Source organism: Amblyomma maculatum, chromosome 4 (genome assembly GCF_055883805.1).
Source record: "Amblyomma maculatum isolate TAMU_Amacu chromosome 4, ASM5588380v1, whole genome shotgun sequence".
NCBI classification, from domain to species: domain Eukaryota; kingdom Metazoa; phylum Arthropoda; class Arachnida; order Ixodida; family Ixodidae; genus Amblyomma; species Amblyomma maculatum.
In genome coordinates, this window is record NC_139347.1 from 73,775,044 (window position 1) to 73,794,051 (window position 19,008).

Consider the following 19,008-nt stretch of genomic DNA (forward strand, 5'->3'; position numbering starts at 1 on the left):
AAAGAAGGTGAAAAGCCAATTTTATTTTATGAAGCAAATTTTAAAGCTTTGGCTTTTTCTGTTGGCGATGAACAAAAACTACAAAATATGCTTTTAGAGCAGCAATTATTTTGCTGCCCTCATGAGCCAATACCTTTCACCACATGCCTTTAAAGCGTGTTAGGTTGCGAGTAGCCAAGACGTGCGAGCTAAATGGCCGTAATTAGAGGATAAAATAATTACGACTTGCTTTGCTGGAAACAACGTCGTCAACTTCTTCTCTGACTTTGTCTTGAACGTCTTGGTGCTTGGCCAAAAGGTACGTGACGTAACTTAACGACGTAGACGTACTGTCATAACTGGAATTAAAAATCACATATGCAGAGAAGTTTATCGTAGAGACATTGTAGTAACCGCACTGTTTCGCTACATACATAGGTATATACGTTACATACGTTTTTATATTTGTGCCTTTTAGTGTAAAAATTATTAGTCAGTACACATATGTATTGAATTTTTTTTATTGAATGTAACTACTGTATGTATGACCCATTTGAAAATTTCCTGCACCGCTCGTATGCTGCTGCTTGCATGGTTTCCTGGACACTGTCAAGCCGCCTAGGCAGCTTTTAGCCGGGTAACCCTACAGTTGAATCTGGAAATAAACTTACTGACTATTCACTATTGAGTTAAAAAAGGCTGCTCTTGTCTGCTTTTTGTGCACTTCGACTGGTGCATTCACTGTAACCCGTCTTCCTGTTCTCAGGCGTGCACATTGCTTCGATGCCACAGAAGGCGTTCATTACCGTCCTCATACAAGGAATCCCACAAAGCCTCCCGACTTATGTCTTTATCTGTCACTTATGCTGCTAAACCATGCAGCTAGTTCGTAACCAAGGAGCTGACCTGGTCACAGCAGTCGACCTTCTCTGGCGCAGTGTACTTTCGGCATTTCCTTCTGTCTGCAGGTGGGTTCTCTGGCGCACATTTCAAGTTTGTTTCCTTTGCTTTGATATACGCTCTCCCGAGTGATGTGCACACGCCTGTACAAGTGATGCCTCTGCACCTGGGATAAGTGACCTCCCCGTTGTCCGAACCCTCTTTTTGCCGTGCATATTGCTACTGTACCATGTGGTTTAATGCTGCGCCCGGTTCTTAAATCCCACCCTGAAAAACCTCCCGGCGTTTCCTTTCACCAATTCCCGTATGATGTACGACTCTGTTTAAACATGCACAGCCAGAGGGATGTAAAAATGACTCACTGCTGGCACACCCATGATCTCCCATGACCTTCAGTACATCTGTGGGCGTACTTCAAGTTTACGATGTCTCGTTGGTGAGAATGAAGAACGCGAACATCACAACTCAGTGAATGCATAAAGCATGTGTAGGCTTGCGGCTACACGCTTGGCCTACCGCATTTGTTTTTGGGTTGTTGCGCACCAAAAGCGCCATCCCAGAGCAAACGCGCCAACGCGCGTCGTACGAACAAGCGGAAATGCGCAATTGAAGAACGATTGCTGTTAATTTATAGCGTGCGCATAAATTTTGAACGAGCGTAGGATTTCATCAAGAAGCTTTTGATGAATGCAATGTTTTCGAATATAGTAATATACGACACTGTACCAGTCTATAAATCGGCCAGTCTCCCTACCGGGGCGGTTGTATGTGACTTCTATTGATTGGTGAAGGACGTTCACTACTGGTTTTTCTTGGCAGTTGCAAATTCTTGGGCCAGCGCAGAAGAAACCTTAAAAGCAAGGTCTTGTTTCATGTGAGGCGATTAGATCGTTCACATCCACAGTGTATCAGAGTATGTTGAAATATTATACAGTTGCTCTAAAAATAAACGTGATGCTTTAGAAAGCTGGACCTCAAAAAAAAAATAAATAAGTGGCAGATGCATCAATTATGTAACAGTGCACTTACCCTGCGATGAACAGAGAGCTAACACTGACATGTACTTCATCAGTAGTTAGGGCACGACTTTTGGAAGCTCCACCTGCAAAAAAAAAAAAAAAAAAAAAAAAAAAAAAAATGATTAAAAAAACAAAGCGCATTTCGGTACAAACCGCCAGCACAAATCCAAAGTGGGCTGCCACATGAGCAAAATGTTTCCTCTCATTCTGGCCACGCTTCGAATACTGTCGTTTATTAAGTAAAATATATTTATAGAAAGATAAATGCGCGTCCTGGGATATACACTGTTAAGTTTAAAAAGCGACACAATTGATAAGCGCAACGCACGTAAACGTTTGTGTTGCCTTCGCGCTTAAACTTTTGCTTCATATTTTAACCTTATTCTTGTAAATCCCATGCAGTGCATCTATTTTCGTCTAGAGTTGTCAACTGTTGACAATCAGCCATTTTGTATTTCCTTACCTGGTGCATTGCTGTCTTCTATAGGGTCGTTTCCAAGATCGGTACTCTCTTCACGATACTCGGCATCCAATAGGTTCTGAAGTACGTCGGGCCTGCGGTACTGTGGAAGGGAGCCGGGACAATAATTCATTGCTGATTGCGGCAAAATGAGAAGGCTTGTTTTATCATTGCGTCGTTCAGGATATGGCACGCTTTAATACTGGTAACAGCTAGCAACGGCTTTGTATTTGTTGCCCGCAGGCTTGGCAAGCAGGGGAAGGAGAAAGTGACCATAACGCGGCATGTTGGCAAGCTGGAGTGCAGAACAGCGCCGAATATATCAACAGGTGCAACGTTAGGCGTCAGCTTGATAGTACGCGCGGTCATGTGTAGTTACTCTGGGGGCAGAAGGTGACATTTCGTTTTTTTCTCCAAAGTGTGCGTTTTCCTAAATACCTCAACTTGCTGAAAGACAAAAAGTGCTCAGTTAGACATAAACACAACAAAAGTATTCCGCCTGTTCGGTGTTGTTTTTGCTAGGATTCCATAAATAGGAGGACGAGAGTAAGGTTTCTGCTTCAAGGTCAAACAGCGCACGAACACCGATTACGAAATAGTCCGCCCGCTGTTTCTTTTTTTTTGTTTGTTTGCAGCTGAAAATCAAACGATTTCGTTGTTCCTGAAAATAAGAATCTCCGTCATGTCATTGAAAAGCGAACTCTAGATTAGTATCATCCGATGCGAAAAGTTAATCGCCAGTTTGACTTTGCTAAGCACCGATATCCATACAGAAGCACTCATATTGGGATTGTTCCTCCCAAACTCGGTATAATGTACTCTTTTTTTTTTTTTTGCGAGCAATAGCAAAAAACTAGCTCTTTTGTGACGACAATAAACAAACCCCACATGAATATTATTCGAAACCAAAAATTCTTTATTTATATTTCTGTACTCACTGCGGGATTGTTCCTTCTGAGTTCGATGATCTTTGATGTTTCTTTAGTAAATGGAATGGTAACGTAGGCACCGAGGAGCATGTTGATCCAGTACAACGGCTTCATTAGGAGACCCAGCATGGAGGTGCTCTCTATAGCAAAAGAAGAAAAATATGTTATGATCAGCTTACCAGGATAGAGCGCTAGTAAACTAAAAGGGATAGGCATTAGCGACCTAATTAATCTCACTAATGCCTTGCGACACTCTCAACTCCAATGAACAACCTGCTCAAAGGTCGGGAATGGGGGCCTGATCTGCTGTTTCACAGAAAACTGATGTCTCATTGGCTAGTATGAGAGCCTCTACTATCACCATTCCTTTGAGAGCTTTGCTTCGTCGCGTTGCCAATACACTTTAGTAACAACAGGCTTAGAGGTCATCGTTTCTGCAACGTCACACTTTCACAATTCTCTACAGAGCCTTCTGTACATTTGTCTACACTTGCAAAAATGACCTGGTAATATGTGATTCGGCCATTTTGTAGCGGAAAACAGGCGGAAATGACATGCCGAAAGGCCCATAAGCATCTCGACGGACTCAATTGGGTTATTCTTCATCTACATCGTTCGTCGCCAGTTTTTCGACCTCTTATTGTTTTTGCTCTTTGTGAGCTGTACATTGTCTGCTTGAACAAGTCGCCAGGTGCCGTTTTTGTCTCTCACGTAATACGCCTTTAACAAGTGTGCCAGAGTTTTCACCACATATTTGCTCATTATTTCATACGTGACCTCCTAAGGGGTAATTACAGTTGCATTATTAGGCCCCAGCTGGCGGATAGAGGACGAGACGATTGTCGCTAGTGCTGTGTGAACGCCTCAATGACGAGAGAGAGAGAGAGAGTGTGTGTGTGGGGTAGAAGCTCTGAGTGTTAATCCGGACGCGTTAAATGTCTGACTTCCACTCACGAGAGATCAAATGGAACGGTCCCGCCATAATGCCCTGCAGTACCACTTTAGCTGCAGCGGCGAGGGCACTTTCCGGTCCTCTTTGGAAGCTGTAATCAACTCCGAATGCCCCGCGCCCAACGTAGTCCATGGCGAGCCGCTGGTACAGGTGGTACACGTTCACCTCCTGGCCGCTGGTGGCAAGTTTTTCAACGATGCTCAGGAATATGTCTGTGCCATTCATGATCTCCGTCATCATCTGCCAAACGACACAAACACACAAAAGAAGAAAATTGGGAAGATATAAAACAATAATACAAGCATTGTGTAACAGAAAAGCATTTCGTAGGTCGCACACGTTGTCCCATAATTGGTTAGCGAAGGACAGTGATATCGAAACAGGCGGATATCCCCAGCTTGATTTCCAGAGGACGAACGAACTTGGTTTTAACAAGCCTTCACAGATCCTAGAACCGTCACTACTCCCCTTTGCCCTCGGCTTTGACAACTGCTAGGTAAGGTCCCCTTTTCTTGCTCAACCATAATGATACAATACTTTTCTTGAAACGACACTCCGCCGTAACACAACGGGGAGATTTCTCCTCTGCCAGCGGTGGCTGCAGCACGGCGCTGCGTACACCCGGAGGCTATCGGACAGGCGGCAGCGGAGGCGGCTGCCACGCAGATATTTAATGCATGAGCCTTAATTGGCTCATGGCGGAAAAAAAGAAACGCTAGTAGAAGGCGTGCGAAACAGCTGTCCGCAGGAAGTGTACAAAGAAAGCTTTTGTCTGCGCCAACAGCAATGGACTTCTGAACCTTCATTTGATTATGGCCATATGGTATCCAACCTAATCCGAGTGTGGCCGACTCAGTGTTCATTGCCATATTTGGAGGCCGTCCCAAAAATTTGGACCTCTGAATACACAAAATGTGACCGAAATTGATTTCTAGCCTAATATGGTGCGGTTAATTGAGTGGTGACCACGAAATTTGAGTGAACCCCCTCCACCCCCCCCCCCCCCCCCTCTACCAAAATAATTGAAAGGCCTCCTGGTGTCCCAAAATTTTCATTCGCTCGAGTTCCAACATTTGCGTCTAACATATTTTAAGTATGGCTTACTCAGCGGTGGCGCTCAAATTTAGCTGGGGAACCCCTAAAATGTGGTCTCCTGGAGCCCCGAAAATTGACCTCGAATTAGTGCCCAATCTAATTTGACTATGACCAGCTCAGGGGAGACTTCCAGATTTAGCCGGGGCTTCTCCAAAATGTGACGTGCTTCCACTTTCTCCTAGCGTGGGAGGGTACGTGCAACATAATAGATGTTTTCACCTTCTGCCTTGTGTATGGTGTGCATGAAGGTCTTAAACGATAGCGCGTGCCTGCTGTGTACATGGGGTCTCCCATGTAAGGGAATAACGAAGGAAGTGCCGATATTTAGCCTACATACTGGCAACAGATAGAGAGAAATGTGATGGAGTGCTGCATCACAGGAAAATGAATTTGCTGTATTCGTCCCTTCCCTTATGGCGCGGTTCAGGAGTCCAAAAAAAAAAGAAAAAAAGAAAAAGAGTGCGACAGATACTGAACTTTCCTTTCCTGTAAACAAATTTCTTCTTCCTGTTCTTCTTCTTCTTATTATTATTATTACTAATAATATTATTATTAGTAGCATAATTAGTAGTAGTAAACGCACTTCGAGGCGAGTGGCATTGTTTGCGGGAACCAGTGGCTGGTCGAAGGTGGGGTTCTGTCTTGTATGTGTTTTTTAAAACTTTTGCTGCCCGCTTGGCGAGGATGTTCGACGACCACTCGAGGTGTATTCCGGCGTCCGCCTGCCTACACGTTAAAAGCATGCAAGGTGTCATCGATAACAGTCACACTTTCGAGGTTACGTTTATTGCGCGCAAGCCCGTCTGCGGAAACAGTGCGGAGAGCTCAACGAACAGGGCGTCTTGTTGGAGTTGTTGCGCATTTGTTCCATGCATTCCCGTGAAAAAGTTTTCAAGGATGACATATGTGAGCAAAGTCCGATTTTTAAGAATGTATATCAGACTCCGAGTGCTTTGACTCTAATAAGTACAGAACGAAATGCCGTTAGCAAGTGTCTTCAACCCACGGCCTTTTGAAGATTGCGGAAGACTACTTAGAGAAGTTTACCGTTCACAAGGTTAAATTCGCCAATGTCTGCATAAACACTACGAATTAAAGTTGAATTGCTTGCATTAATGTGGATTGCTCGTCACATTTTGTGTCACTTTCGGTTTTAGAAACCAGCTGCAGCTCTCTACTGCAAAAAAAAGAAAGAATAAAAAAAAATCACGATGATAAAGAGCTTGTGCGCGCACATTGTGGCCGGCTACTAGGACCAAAAGATTAGATTGAGGAGCAAATTAGCTGATAGTTACATAGCCACATCGCAAATCTGTAAAATATGACTTCTGTGACCTGTTTCTTTTCGCTCTTGAGGTTTTATGGTAAAAATAAAATCTATCAAACAGCACCTCCTTCAATTCAGATGGTTAAGTCAGACAGCATTAGTTTTTTCTTATTTGCATTTGGCCTCAGTCATTCAGGAAAATGACGTATTCGATACGTAAAGTACATACATTAGGGTATGTACACGTCACAAATTTTTTCTTTGTGACTGCTGGTCGCCGCATTTTTTAGGCGTTGTTATTGTGCTCCACTTTCCTAGGGTTTCATTTTGGGGGAGCCATAAAACCCGTTTTTAAATTAGCGTGGATATGACTCACTGACTGGAAATACATGCAATATCTAAAATGAAGACCTTAACGCAAATACGAGAACACATAATAAAATGGAAAAGAAAAAAGTATAATTTAGTACAAGTCACAACTTGTAAGTAAAATAAAATGAACCAAAATGACTGCGAGAATTTGAGATAATGCAAGGACAAACGTATTATATAGGCAGCATGACACTGCAGGAAAAACAAATGATCATATGTAAAACAGAGAAACCTTAGAAAAAATGTTTGAGAAAGCATAGTAAAGCAATTTCAAACAAATCTTTTACCTGACTGTTAACTACTTGCTAAACGCGAAGCACACAGTCAATGAAACTGATCGCTGGTTGTTGTATGAGACGTTTAAAATCCCTTCGTATGCACGCATCACAGTCAGAAAAGATGTGGAATGCGCAGTCGCAAGTTGTCATTACCGCAACCATGTGGTGCATCAATATCTGGCCGTGCCCTTGAAGACAGTGGGTGTACAAAACATTTCTACACACGACGCTTCAGGAACACAGAAGAAATATTGCCACCTAGCGTTGCCAGGTGGCGCATGACTGAGGTGGAAAAGGAGGACGAAGTTGAAGAGGACGACAAAGTGTCGCTTACACGTTTGCGTCTGTGCTGCTGTGTTCTTGTGTCTGGGCTACCCCCTGCTATCATTGGTATCCTTAGTCACCGTGTACGTGACATTCTGGTGGAGCTGCTGGGTAAAACGATCGCCTATGCAAGAATCTCCATCTACAAGACGTCGCGCCAGCCCTGTACCATTGGACACCCCCGTGCATCGCTCCAGTCGACGGCTCCAGGGACTGTCTCCGGAGTTTCAGCCAGCACCCGCCGCCATGACATCTAGTGCTCCTGCGCAGCAGGTGACGGGCCTCGCACCGGCCTGTAACTACACCTTGCAGGCCCCTCGGGTACCGAAGACTTTCCATGGGGACCTCTTTGAGGATGTGGAGGATTGGTTCCTTCAGTTTGAACGTGTCGCTGCATTCAACCAGTGGGACGATGCTGCCAAACTAAGGAACGTCTACTTCAGCCTTGAGGACGGCGCCCGTATCTGGTACGAGAACCGAGAGCAAGCTTTAACTTCGTGGCGGGAATTCCGTCGTCAACTGCTCGAGGCTTACACTAGCGCAGATCGTCGCGAGCATGCAGAACGTGCCATTCACTCTCGCATCCAAAGGCCGAATGAGAGTGTCCAAGCATACGTCGAGGACATGACGCGCCTCTTCAGGCGAGCCGATCCCGCCATGTCCGAGGACAAAAAGGTCAGGCACTTGATGCAGGGTTTGAAAGAGCAGTTGTTCGCAGGCCTTGTGCGAAACCCACCCTCGACTGTAAACGGATTCCTTGCGGAGGCCACCACAATGGAAAAGGTGCTACACCAACGTGCCGTGGCTTATGACCGACCTTTTCATACACGCACAACCGCGGAATCATTTGCATCTTCAGAGCGGCATCCCGATGCATTGCGCGAACTGATTCGCAGCGTCGTGCGCGAAGAACTAAGCAAGTTCTGGAGCCCTCTGCAGCAATCGCCATCTTCCGTTTCTGCTATAGTGCGGGAGGAGGTGCGGCAGGCACTCAAGAGCCCTCTTTCGCCTGTAGTTCCGAGCCCGCCATTGCTGTCGGGGACCGACAATCGTCCCACATATGCGGAAGTTCTGCAGAGTCAGGCTCCCCCTTCACCACCGCCCATTCTCGCGTCACCTACAGTTCCGCTGCCCTCGGTGCAGCCAGTGCAGAACTTCGACAATCGCCCGCTGCCCCGACGCAAAGCCGACATTTGGCGCACGCCTGACCGCCGTCCGCTTTGCTTCCACTGCGGTGAACCAGGACATCTCTACCGGGATTGTCCGTATCGACGCCTCGGTCTCCACGGCTTCCGCATCGACTCGCCTCCTCCCCGGTTTGGTCAACGGCCCCGAGTTATTGAGGAGTACCTGGCGGAGCAGCGTTCATCTCGTTCGCAGCGTCAGCCCCGCTCCCCTTCGCCAAGGCGCTCCTCCTCGTTCACTCACGGTTCCTCGCGAGAGGACCAAGGCCGCTCGTCTAGCCCTGGTCGGGAAAACTGAAAACAGCGACCTTCGGGGGCGAGGCCGCTGGTAGTCGCTGCGTTGAAGACCTCCCGTCGTCGCCGCTTCGATCCGACCGCGAGCTGCTGGTACCGTCACCTAGGGAAGCAAAAAGCGTTTCTCTGGACCTTCCGGTTATTTTAGACGGTCACACTACGGTCAATGCTTTAGTGGACACCGGTGCCGATTATTCAATTTTGAGTGGTCGCATGGCGACTGTTTTGAAGAAGGTGCTCACTGCTTGGCCAGGTGTGTGCCTTCGAACCACCGGCGGTCATATAGTTACTACAAAGGGGATGTGCACGGCTCGCATTCAGATTAACGGACGTACGTTCGTCGTTAGTTGCGTTGTTTTAAGTGACTGCTCCCGTGACCTTATCCTCGGCATTGACTTTCTGCGGGAGTACGGAGCAGTTATCGACCTGCGAAATAGACTCGTCACGTTTTCGATGGGACAGTCTACCGAACAAGATAGTAGCAGTCCTTGCAATAACGCACTTCGTGTTTCCGCTGAGAGCGTCTCGCTGCCGCCGCGAAGCAGTGCTCTTGTGGAAGTTACCTGTGACGATTTCCGTACCGGTGATGCTGTAGCGGAGGCGAACCATACACTCCTGCTTGCTCATGGCATTTGCGCTCCCCGAAGTTTATTGTCGTTTCACAATGGCCGGGCTGCACTCCTTGTCACAAATTTTTCTAATGAGTACCGACACTTGTTCCCGGGGACTGCTATCGCTTTTGCTGACCATGTTGCGCACGATCCGGTCTGTTTTGCATCCACGGCAGTAGAAACTAACGAGCCATCTCTTGACAACATCGACATTAACTGTCACTTGTCAAAGGAGAAACGGCGGGCTTTAGAGCAACTGCTGCTAGACTTCAAGCACTGCTTTGCTTCTTCCTCGAAGGTTCGTCAAACGCCCATTACACAGCATCGCATCATTACTTATGACGACGCTCGCCCAATACGACAGCAGCCTTATCGTGTGTCTGCCAAAGAACGAGAAGTGATCCAGACGCAAGTTCAGGAGATGCTGGATGATGGTGTTGTGCAGCCTTCACAAAGTCCGTGGTCTTCACCAGTTGTCCTTGTCAAAAAGAAAGACGGCACTCTTCGATTTTGCGTCGACTATCGAAAATTGAATAATGTGACAAAGAAAGATGTATACCCGTTGCCGCGCATCGATGACTCACTGGACAGATTGCGACGTGCGAAGTATTTTTCATCTATTGATTTAAAAAGCGGCTATTGGCAAATCGAAGTAGACGAAAGAGACCGAGAAAAAACCGCATTTGTCACTCCAGATGGCCTATATGAATTCAAAGTACTCCCATTTGGATTGTGCTCTGCCCCAGCTACATTCCAAAGGATGATGGACACCGTCCTCACTGGCCTCAAGTGGCAGATCTGTCTTGTGTACTTGGACGATGTAGTTGTTTTTTCCGAAACATTTGATCAACACCTCGAACGCCTTCGAGCTGTCCTGGAAGCCCTCCGTTCTGCTGATCTCACGCTGAAGCCCCAGAAATGCCACTTCGGGTATACAGAACTCAAGTTCCTCGGCCATGTTGTAAGCGCTGATGGGGTGCGCCCGGATCCCGATAAGACTGCTGCCGTCGCACGATTTCCCGTTCCAGCTAATAAGAAGGCTGTTCAGCGCTTCCTCGGCCTGTGCGCATATTATCGGCGTTTCATTGCGGACTTTTCTCAGATCGCAGAACCTCTGACGCGCCTTACAAGGAAGGACACCTCCTTTGTGTGGAACTCTGAGCAGCAGATGGCCTTCTCTTTGCTTCGTGAGCGCCTTCAAACATCCCCTGTTCTGGCGCACTTCGATGAAGCGGCTGACACTGAGGTACACACTGACGCCAGTAGTATCGGTCTTGGCGCGGTCCTTGTTCAGCATCAAGACGGGTTTGAGCGAGTAATAGCCTATGCCAGCCGCACTCTCTCTCGTGCCGAAATGAACTATTCCACCTCAGAAAAGGAATGCCTGGCGGTCGTATGGGCTACTATGAAGTTTCGTCCCTACCTTTACGGCCGGCCATTTAAAGTCGTCACCGACCATCATTGTTTGTGCTGGCTGGCAAATCTGCGAGACCCATCTGGACGACTTGCACGCTGGAGTTTACGTCTTCAGGAGTTTGACATAACCATTGTTTACAAGTCCGGCCGCAAACACGAAGACGCCGACACGCTGTCACGAGCACCCGTTGACACTGGCGATACTACAGCCGATGACGATAGCGGTTTTCTAGGAGCCCTCAGCGCATCTGAGCTCAGGGATCGACAAAGAGCTGATCCAGACATCCTTCCACTCATCGATTATCTGGAAGGGCGTGATACGATTCTGCCTCGACACCTATCTCGGCACCTTGGTTCCTTCTGCATACGGCAAGGCGTATTGTATAAAAGAAACTCCCAGAGCCAAGACAGAACTTACCTTCTGGTAGTGCCATGCGAGCTCCGTGAGGATATTCTCCTTGCTTGCCATGATGAACCAACGTCTGGTCATTTGGGTTACTCACGGACGCTTGCTCGCGTCCGCAACATGTATTACTGGCCAGGACTTTCCGCAGCAGTGAAACGCTATGTACGAAGCTGTCGCGAATGCCAGCGCCGTAAAACACCGCCCCAGAAGCCTGCCGGATTTCTCAAGCCCGTTAAAGTACCCCGCATTCCGTTCGACCAAATTGGAATGGATCTCCTTGGCCCTTTCCCTTTGTCGCAGGCCGGAAACAAATGGATAGTAGTCGCTACTGACTACCTGACTCGATACGCTGAGACAAAGGCAATCCCTCATGCCACAGCTTCCGAAGTAGCAGAGTTTTTCATGCACAACATAGTCTTGCGGCATGGCGCCCCTTCCTACGTCATTACCGACAGAGGGACAGCTTTCACATCACAGCTGATCGACCGCATATTTGAGCTGAGTTGCACGACCCATCGCAAAACCACAGCGTACCATCCACAAAGCAATGGCCTTACAGAAAGATTGAATAAGACGATTGCGGACATGTTGGCAATGTACGTCGATGTGCAGCACAAGACCTGGGACGAGGTGCTGCCGTACGTTACATTTGCGTATAATACAGCCTTACAAGAGACAACGCGCTTCACACCATTTCGACTTGTTTACGGACGCGAAGTTCAGAGCATGCTCGATTCCATGCTCTCGTGCCCAGATGATGACCAGCTATCCTCAGATGCCCATCAATATGCCATCCGCGCTGAGGAAGCCCGCCAGCTCGCCCGTGTGCACATTGGGCAGCAGCAGACCACTGACGCGCACCGTTACAACCTCCGGCACCGCCAGGTTGACTACAAGCCTGGAGATCAAGTCTGGGTATGGACACCAGTTCGCCGTCCAGGCTTGTCAGAGAAACTCCTTTCCCGCTACTTCGGGCCGTACAAAGTGTTGCGCCGTGTGAGTGACCTTAGTTATGAAGTTATCCCAGACGGTGCCACACAACCAAAACGTCGAAAGCACAGCTCGGACATTGTGCACATTGTGCGGCTGAAGCCGTACTACCACCGATAGCGTATGGCCACCCGCTGTGACCACTCTCTTGCTTTTCACACCATTTTTACCGGCCCTTCTCATTTTTTTCCGGAGGGAGGGGGTAATGCCACCTAGCGTTGCCAGGTGGCGCATGACTGAGGTGGAAAAGGAGGACGAAGTTGAAGAGGACGACAAAGTGTCGCTTACACGTTTGCGTCTGTGCTGCTGTGTTCTTGTGTCTGGGCTACCCCCTGCTATCATTGGTATCCTTAGTCACCGTGTACGTGACAATATACTTCTGTGACGGCAGTCTATACTACTACTACTACTACTAGTACTACTACTACTACTACTACTACTACTAGTGCTGCTGCTACTGCTCCTCCTCCTCCTCCTCCTCCTCCTCCTCCTACTACTACTACTACCACTACTACTACTACTACTAATACTACTACTACTACTACTACTACTACTACTACTACTACTACTACTACTACTACTACTACTACTACCACTACTACTACTGCTACTACTACTACTATACTACTACTCAGTGCACAAATGCACGGCACAAGTGCCATGCATTTGCTGCCTTCCAAATTCTCGCTCCTAGCACTGCCATAACATGTTCATCATCATTTTCAAGCACTGTTGATCCCTACATTTTGATAGCCCCACCCCTTAGGTAACAACCCGAAAAGGGTGCTTTAAGGTACATAAAGCGATGTGATGTGATGTGATTCGACGCTGAATATCCCTTGGTTGTTTTTTTCTCGAACGGCTTTCGAAGTAATGCTATTCGAAAGATACTATAAATATTCTCAGGTATATTTAGACACAATTTGCCGCTCCGAATTTCGCCGTAGAGAGCTAGCAGTCGCATCGCTACGATGCCTCAGACCGGCAAGAGTGCTCCCTAGCGGCTCCTCTTAGACCTATATCATATTTTGATGAAGTGTCATGACCAGTAAATGTATTGGCTGATTCTGCTAATGCGACAGCTCGCACCGCTTTGTCGAAACATATAAAACACGAGCTTTTTATATTTCTTTGTGTGATGCAGCTGTGGGTATTATTTTTCGTTTCATGGAGAAAGCAAGGACTCTAGTGTATTTCAAGAAACCCTATTCAAATCCACTTTTGGTCTTGGTCACCCCTCGGAACATTTGAGGACAGCTGAGAGTTTCTTGTGGTGTCTGCGCAGCGATGTTAGGCGCAGCTCCAAAAGGGATTGAGATTGAGAAGAAAGGGATTGAGTTGCATCTTTCTTGCGTATTCGTGAAAAAACAGTCATTTTCACGAAACTATTAAAGCACTGCTTTTACAAGTCCGATAACTTGAGGTACGTATAAGTTACATTGAAAGTCACGACTCATATATTTACATGACATAGGGCCCCGTTGTAACGAATTATATCTTCCTGCTGTAGTACGAGAGGCAGCAAAGTAAAGCTTGTCATTTAGAGCTCGCTCCTGTATAAATCAGTCTAGTGTACTAACACCTCATTACAAAAATTTTCACTTGCGACGAGGTAGCTTTACATAGGCAAAGTGTGTATGCTGAGTGTGTTTCCCACTTCATAGGGTCAGCCCCGCTGGGGTGGCGCATTGTTTACGGCGCTCGGCTAGTGTTCTTAATGATGCGGGATCAAATCCAGGCCTCGGCGGCCGCTTTTCAGTGGAGGTGAAAAGCAAGGCGCCCGTGTGCTGTGCGATGTCAGTGCACGTTAAAGAACCCCAGGTGGCCGAAATTTTCGGAGTCCTCCACTACGGCGTCTCTCAATAGCCTGAGTCGAGTTGGGACTATTAAACCCCACAAACCACATATCAAACTTTCTAGAGTCAGTGTTTCTCAATGTTCTATGGGCTGACAGCCAGCACATATGCGATAGTTTTTCTGCCGATTCCGCAGCTTACCTGCTTTATCTTCGCTGGACTAAAGCCAGGAGCAATCGCCCGCCGTATGCTTCGCCATTGTGTGCCGCCAGCATGGACAATAGCATTCTTCAAAAAGGGGTGATTTTGCAGCATAATCGCTCCCCGCTGTAAAAATAATAATAGCATAGCCTCCTGTCATCAACTATTACATGGGGAAGAAGGAGAAAAAACAATTAGAATAGAGAAGCATGCATGTAGCAAATGGTCAAGCTCTTTAATGCAAATACTTATACTATAAGAATACTATTCTCTCCATGACATTGCAGTATTTTTTTTCGTAAAACTATTCTACATACGCAAGTAGTACGCCAGCATCGGGGAGCTCAGATAATGCTGAATGAATAACTGCAAGATCTGAGATTGGGCACTGTTGCACTGAAACGCTGTTGTCGAGCGCTCTGCTAGTTCTTCTTGAATGCAAACTTCATAAAATCACCTTTGTAAAATCACTTGTATAACGCAGAACCAATCGACATGCACGCGTTGTGGTGTAAATATATATACTGAAATGTAGCGAAACATTGAACGAACAAATGCTTACGGCGAAATTTTGCAGTGATGAGTAAAATAAAATAAATGAAAGAAAACATTATGATGCCATGGAAAGTGCAATGAGAACCATTAAAGTTGCATTCTAGAAAACAAAAGAAGGTGGGCAGTGTCCTGCAAATGAACTGATAGTGTCATATCCTTAGAAATTGAGCAATGATGAGTAACGTAGAGGTATTAAAGTTTGTCTAGGGGTCCAATATCACGTAGATAGGAATATAAAAAGTTAGTTCACTGCATGCAACCGCTGCTTATGCCAAGCAAAGAGCAACCGCTGCTTATGCCAAGCTACCATGTTATCTAGCTTAGCTAGATACTAGATATCTAGCTAGGCTAGATAGAGAACGGTATACCATTCTTAAGCGGCCACCCAACATATTTCTGAAGCCCCACTTTCACAAAGCCTCACGAACGTGCCTAAACCTACGAGAGCCTTGTCCGTAATTTTTCGCTACCAACGCCGACGCCGACAACACCGACGACGCAGTTACTGAAGAGCGGGGTACTGCGTAAAAACGCGGCAAAATCTGCACTGGAAAGAAAAATAAAGGAAGTATGCTTGGGTGAACAAGTATTCACATGATCTGAGAATATCGCATAGCATCCGTCACACCTCGGCTGCAAAGTACTGCAGGACAGACAAAGCCAAACCACAAACTTACAATTAATGAATAGTTGTCCTATGGTACAGACTAACTGACATAAACTTACGCCACGGTCCGTAAAGTTTTGGAAGTTGCGAACTAGAACATATTCCAAGAAGTCCAGGTCTTTTGTTACTATGAACGGCACATCTCCGTCGTAGAACCTGTAAAGTGGGATAAGGATGGCTATGCACGGGCGGCGCGCTGAAGCCAATGGAGTCCAGATAATAGCCCGTAGAAAGAAAAGTGGTTTACACAGTTACGGTCAGTGTGCCTCTGTCTCGAATTCCGGTTTTCTTTGTTATCGGATCTATTATATACGCAGGGAATCAGTATTGGTTATTTCTAAATAATGTGTAGTTATAATCTTTAGATTGCGCTGGAGAATAGTTTAACATGTGTTGCGATATTACCCGTATGGTAGTGGTCTTCATGTCACTAACTAAGCAGCATAGTACAGCGAAATCATCTAAAGAAAATTATAGTTCAGTCAAGTCTAAATAAATTTTATTCTGAAAATGTTTAGTTATTGTTGATTCGAGCAACTGAAAATACCTGTCGCAAATAAAAGACACATCGCAGTTTGAAGCCAAACTTTCCTATTCTTCAAGGTGACATCTGTGAGTGAATTAGCTCTGCAAAATCTTTTAAAGACCACGAAATCGTACCTTACCCAAATGTGTCGCCGTACTTGTTGAACCATTTGCCGAGAACCCTGAAATGATCCTGTCCGAAATGCATGAACGTTGTGTACAGAAAACGCGATACGTATTCGGAATTTTTGTTAGTTGCTTTCTCATTAAAGCAGACAAATAAGACAAAATGATCACCAAAATCACTGGTAGGACTCCTAGTGAAGCACGATACATGTCGAGAACTGTGTATTATGGGATTTGAATGCGCAAGGCTCTAATTTCAGTGCTTCATCACGCTCTAATAATAAAATATTTTCGAGACGGTCGTAGCCTGAAAGGCCACGAAAAAATAATATTCGGCTCTCTAGTCGATTCTCCATCCGGCATTTCCTACGCGACGAAACAGAACAGAACGAAAGGTTTAAAGAACTGTTCCGGGCTGGGCGTCTTTACATATGACAAAATGTTGAATAAAAGTAATTCCATCTGTTCAGAGTTATATAAACATGCATATCTAGGCTTCAGTGACGCGCATCGAAGTCTATAATAATAATGATATTTTTTTTTTCGCTGTTCGCATAGTACATGCGAAACATATGCTTTCAAAACGACTGATGCTAACCGCATTACCTTCTTTTCGACCATGGATCCCCAAGACGGAATTGTGCTCCTCTCTATTTCTTCATGTCAATTGCCTGCCTGACGGTACTACTAGCTCAAAATAATGTAGACAGAATTCATGGCGGGTGCTAGGTGCCGTTTCTCAAATGCAATTTATGTTATTTATTTCAGCAATAAATATACTGCGGACGCTGAGACGAACAAAGTAAGGACGTACAAGAAAGAAAAAAAATAACACACATAGAATCGGCATCTGCAAAAAGAACGGATAAGAGCAACTGGTTATGCGTCACGGGTCAGTGGTATGGTTATACGTTCCTACATTTATACCGGATGTTAGAGCAGAAATTTATTTCCGATTCACTCTGTCAGTAAAATGCAGGTGCACTGTCGCACAAAAACCCCGTATTGCTGCGTTGACGTGCTAATTGCGACGAATCTATGGCTCATATACCGTTTTGGTGACCTCACCGTTTCGTGATACTCGCGTATGTTTCCCCACAGCAGACTCGGTGTAGGACCAGGTATCCCGAGAGCTTTGAAGTAAGCGAAATGTCGCTGTCGCCACCTGTAAACGGGACGATGTTATGTTCTGGTAGTGAAGGAAGAATGAAGCGCTAACTTCATTGGCCTGCCGACTGGTTTTAGCTAGGCCGCAGTGCCTACCACCGTGCAGGCAGAAGAGTTGAAAGAAGTATGAGAATAAAGATTGAAACAAAAGGTGCATGTCGCAGCAGTTGCATCCGTCGAAGTGAAACGGGGTCTATTTCAGGGTGAGATGGAAGAGTGAGAGAAATCGAACCCTCCAGAACCCTTGCATCATAAGTCAATATCCGTAGGCCACGCATGCACGTTCGTACTGCCTGGGCTTTAACATATTATGGTCGCCTACGACTGTATGCTAAAAAGTATGGGTGACATTAAAAAGGGAAAAATTAAGGGGTTAGCAAATAAGCGAGCAGCAATATGAACGCCCGCGAACAACGACTCGCGAGAGCACTCGCGGAGGAGGGCCGTTCATAATAGACGCATATACCTGTGTGTTTTCGGAAGACGCAACTGGAATTAGACGTAGATGTTTTACAATAACAACGTCTGCCGAAGTGGGAGAGCGCTGGTACTTCAAGGAAACACCCCCTCCCTCCCCCCCCCCCCCCCCCCTTCCTTTCCCGTTAGCCCCGACTGGAAAGATCGGAACGAGACGACAGCGCAACGCAAGCCTTGCTTATAGAAGCATGACTCTTATTTGGGGAAAATTGCAATTCGCGTTTGTCCTAAGTACTACTCACCGGTTAACTAGCGAGCCTGAGCGACACTCTTTGAACTTCAGCGAAACATCCTCTAGAGAGAAAAAAGTAACCACCTCACCTGAAAAGCGTGATGACGAAAGCACAAAACAGAGTGAGCCCGGCGACAAGCAAAATCATAGCTGTTGGAGAAGGCGTGGTTGCAGCAAGCAGGCTGGAGTGTTACCGAGATATTCACAAGGCCAGCGCACCAAAGCGGCGTACGCTCCGACTGCCGTATGTCCGCTACAGGGCGTCCTCTCTCCACTTTAGCTGTATTCGTGCGCTGCAGATTGTTTTCCGGAACCTTTATCGCCCATCTGGTAGTCGTGACAACCGTTGCTGGGAAAAAGGATCATGCACCGGCCTTGTTAAGTTCTCGCTAATAACGATTTGAGCAAGGATGAGCTTCTGAATTTGGGTGAACATTTACCTTTCAGATTTTGAGTTGAGGATAGAGGGGAATTTGGGCAAACATTTACCTTTCAGATTTTGAGTTGAGGATAGAGGGGAATTTGGGCAAACATTTACCTTTCAGATTTTGAGTTGAGGATAGAGGGGAAAGGAGTGGAGCACGTGATTGGAATGGAATGAAGCACGTGAAAGGAGTGAAATCACCTGGGTGACGTCACGTCAAGCTATCGGGCATAGGCAATAGCAGTGACGCCAATCGAGGGTTATAAAATGAAGAGATACCGCGCCTCGACAGGGGGGTAGGGGGTGTGTGGGGCGGCTGCTCCCGGGCCTACGAAGATGGGAATCAGGGGCCCTCGCCGTTT

General features: G+C 46.5%; 1 protein-coding gene across 2 annotated transcripts in view; it reads right to left on the bottom strand.

Annotated features, from left to right (window-relative positions):
- The window catches only part of LOC146191411 (cytochrome P450 3A14-like), a 24,974-nt gene extending 6,604 nt beyond the window's left edge, over positions 1–18,370 (bottom strand). The window contains exons 1-10 of one of the 2 annotated variants that reach the window (XM_084601956.1): positions 18,312–18,370; positions 17,415–17,511; positions 16,361–16,413; positions 15,755–15,851; positions 14,474–14,599; positions 4,242–4,479; positions 3,297–3,427; positions 2,362–2,461; positions 1,909–1,981; positions 230–338 (exon numbers count right to left, since the gene is read on the bottom strand). In XM_084601956.1, the coding sequence (XP_084458082.1) occupies positions 230–338; positions 1,909–1,981; positions 2,362–2,461; positions 3,297–3,427; positions 4,242–4,479; positions 14,474–14,599; positions 15,755–15,851; positions 16,361–16,413; positions 17,415–17,511; positions 18,312–18,370 (1,083 nt within the window). Of the gene's footprint in view, positions 1–225; positions 339–1,908; positions 1,982–2,361; positions 2,462–3,296; positions 3,428–4,241; positions 4,480–14,473; positions 14,600–15,754; positions 15,852–16,360; positions 16,414–17,414; positions 17,512–18,311 lie in introns of those variants that run through there. The other variant, XM_084601957.1, reaches the window with a different exon arrangement.
- Positions 18,371–19,008: the final 638 nt, after the last annotated feature.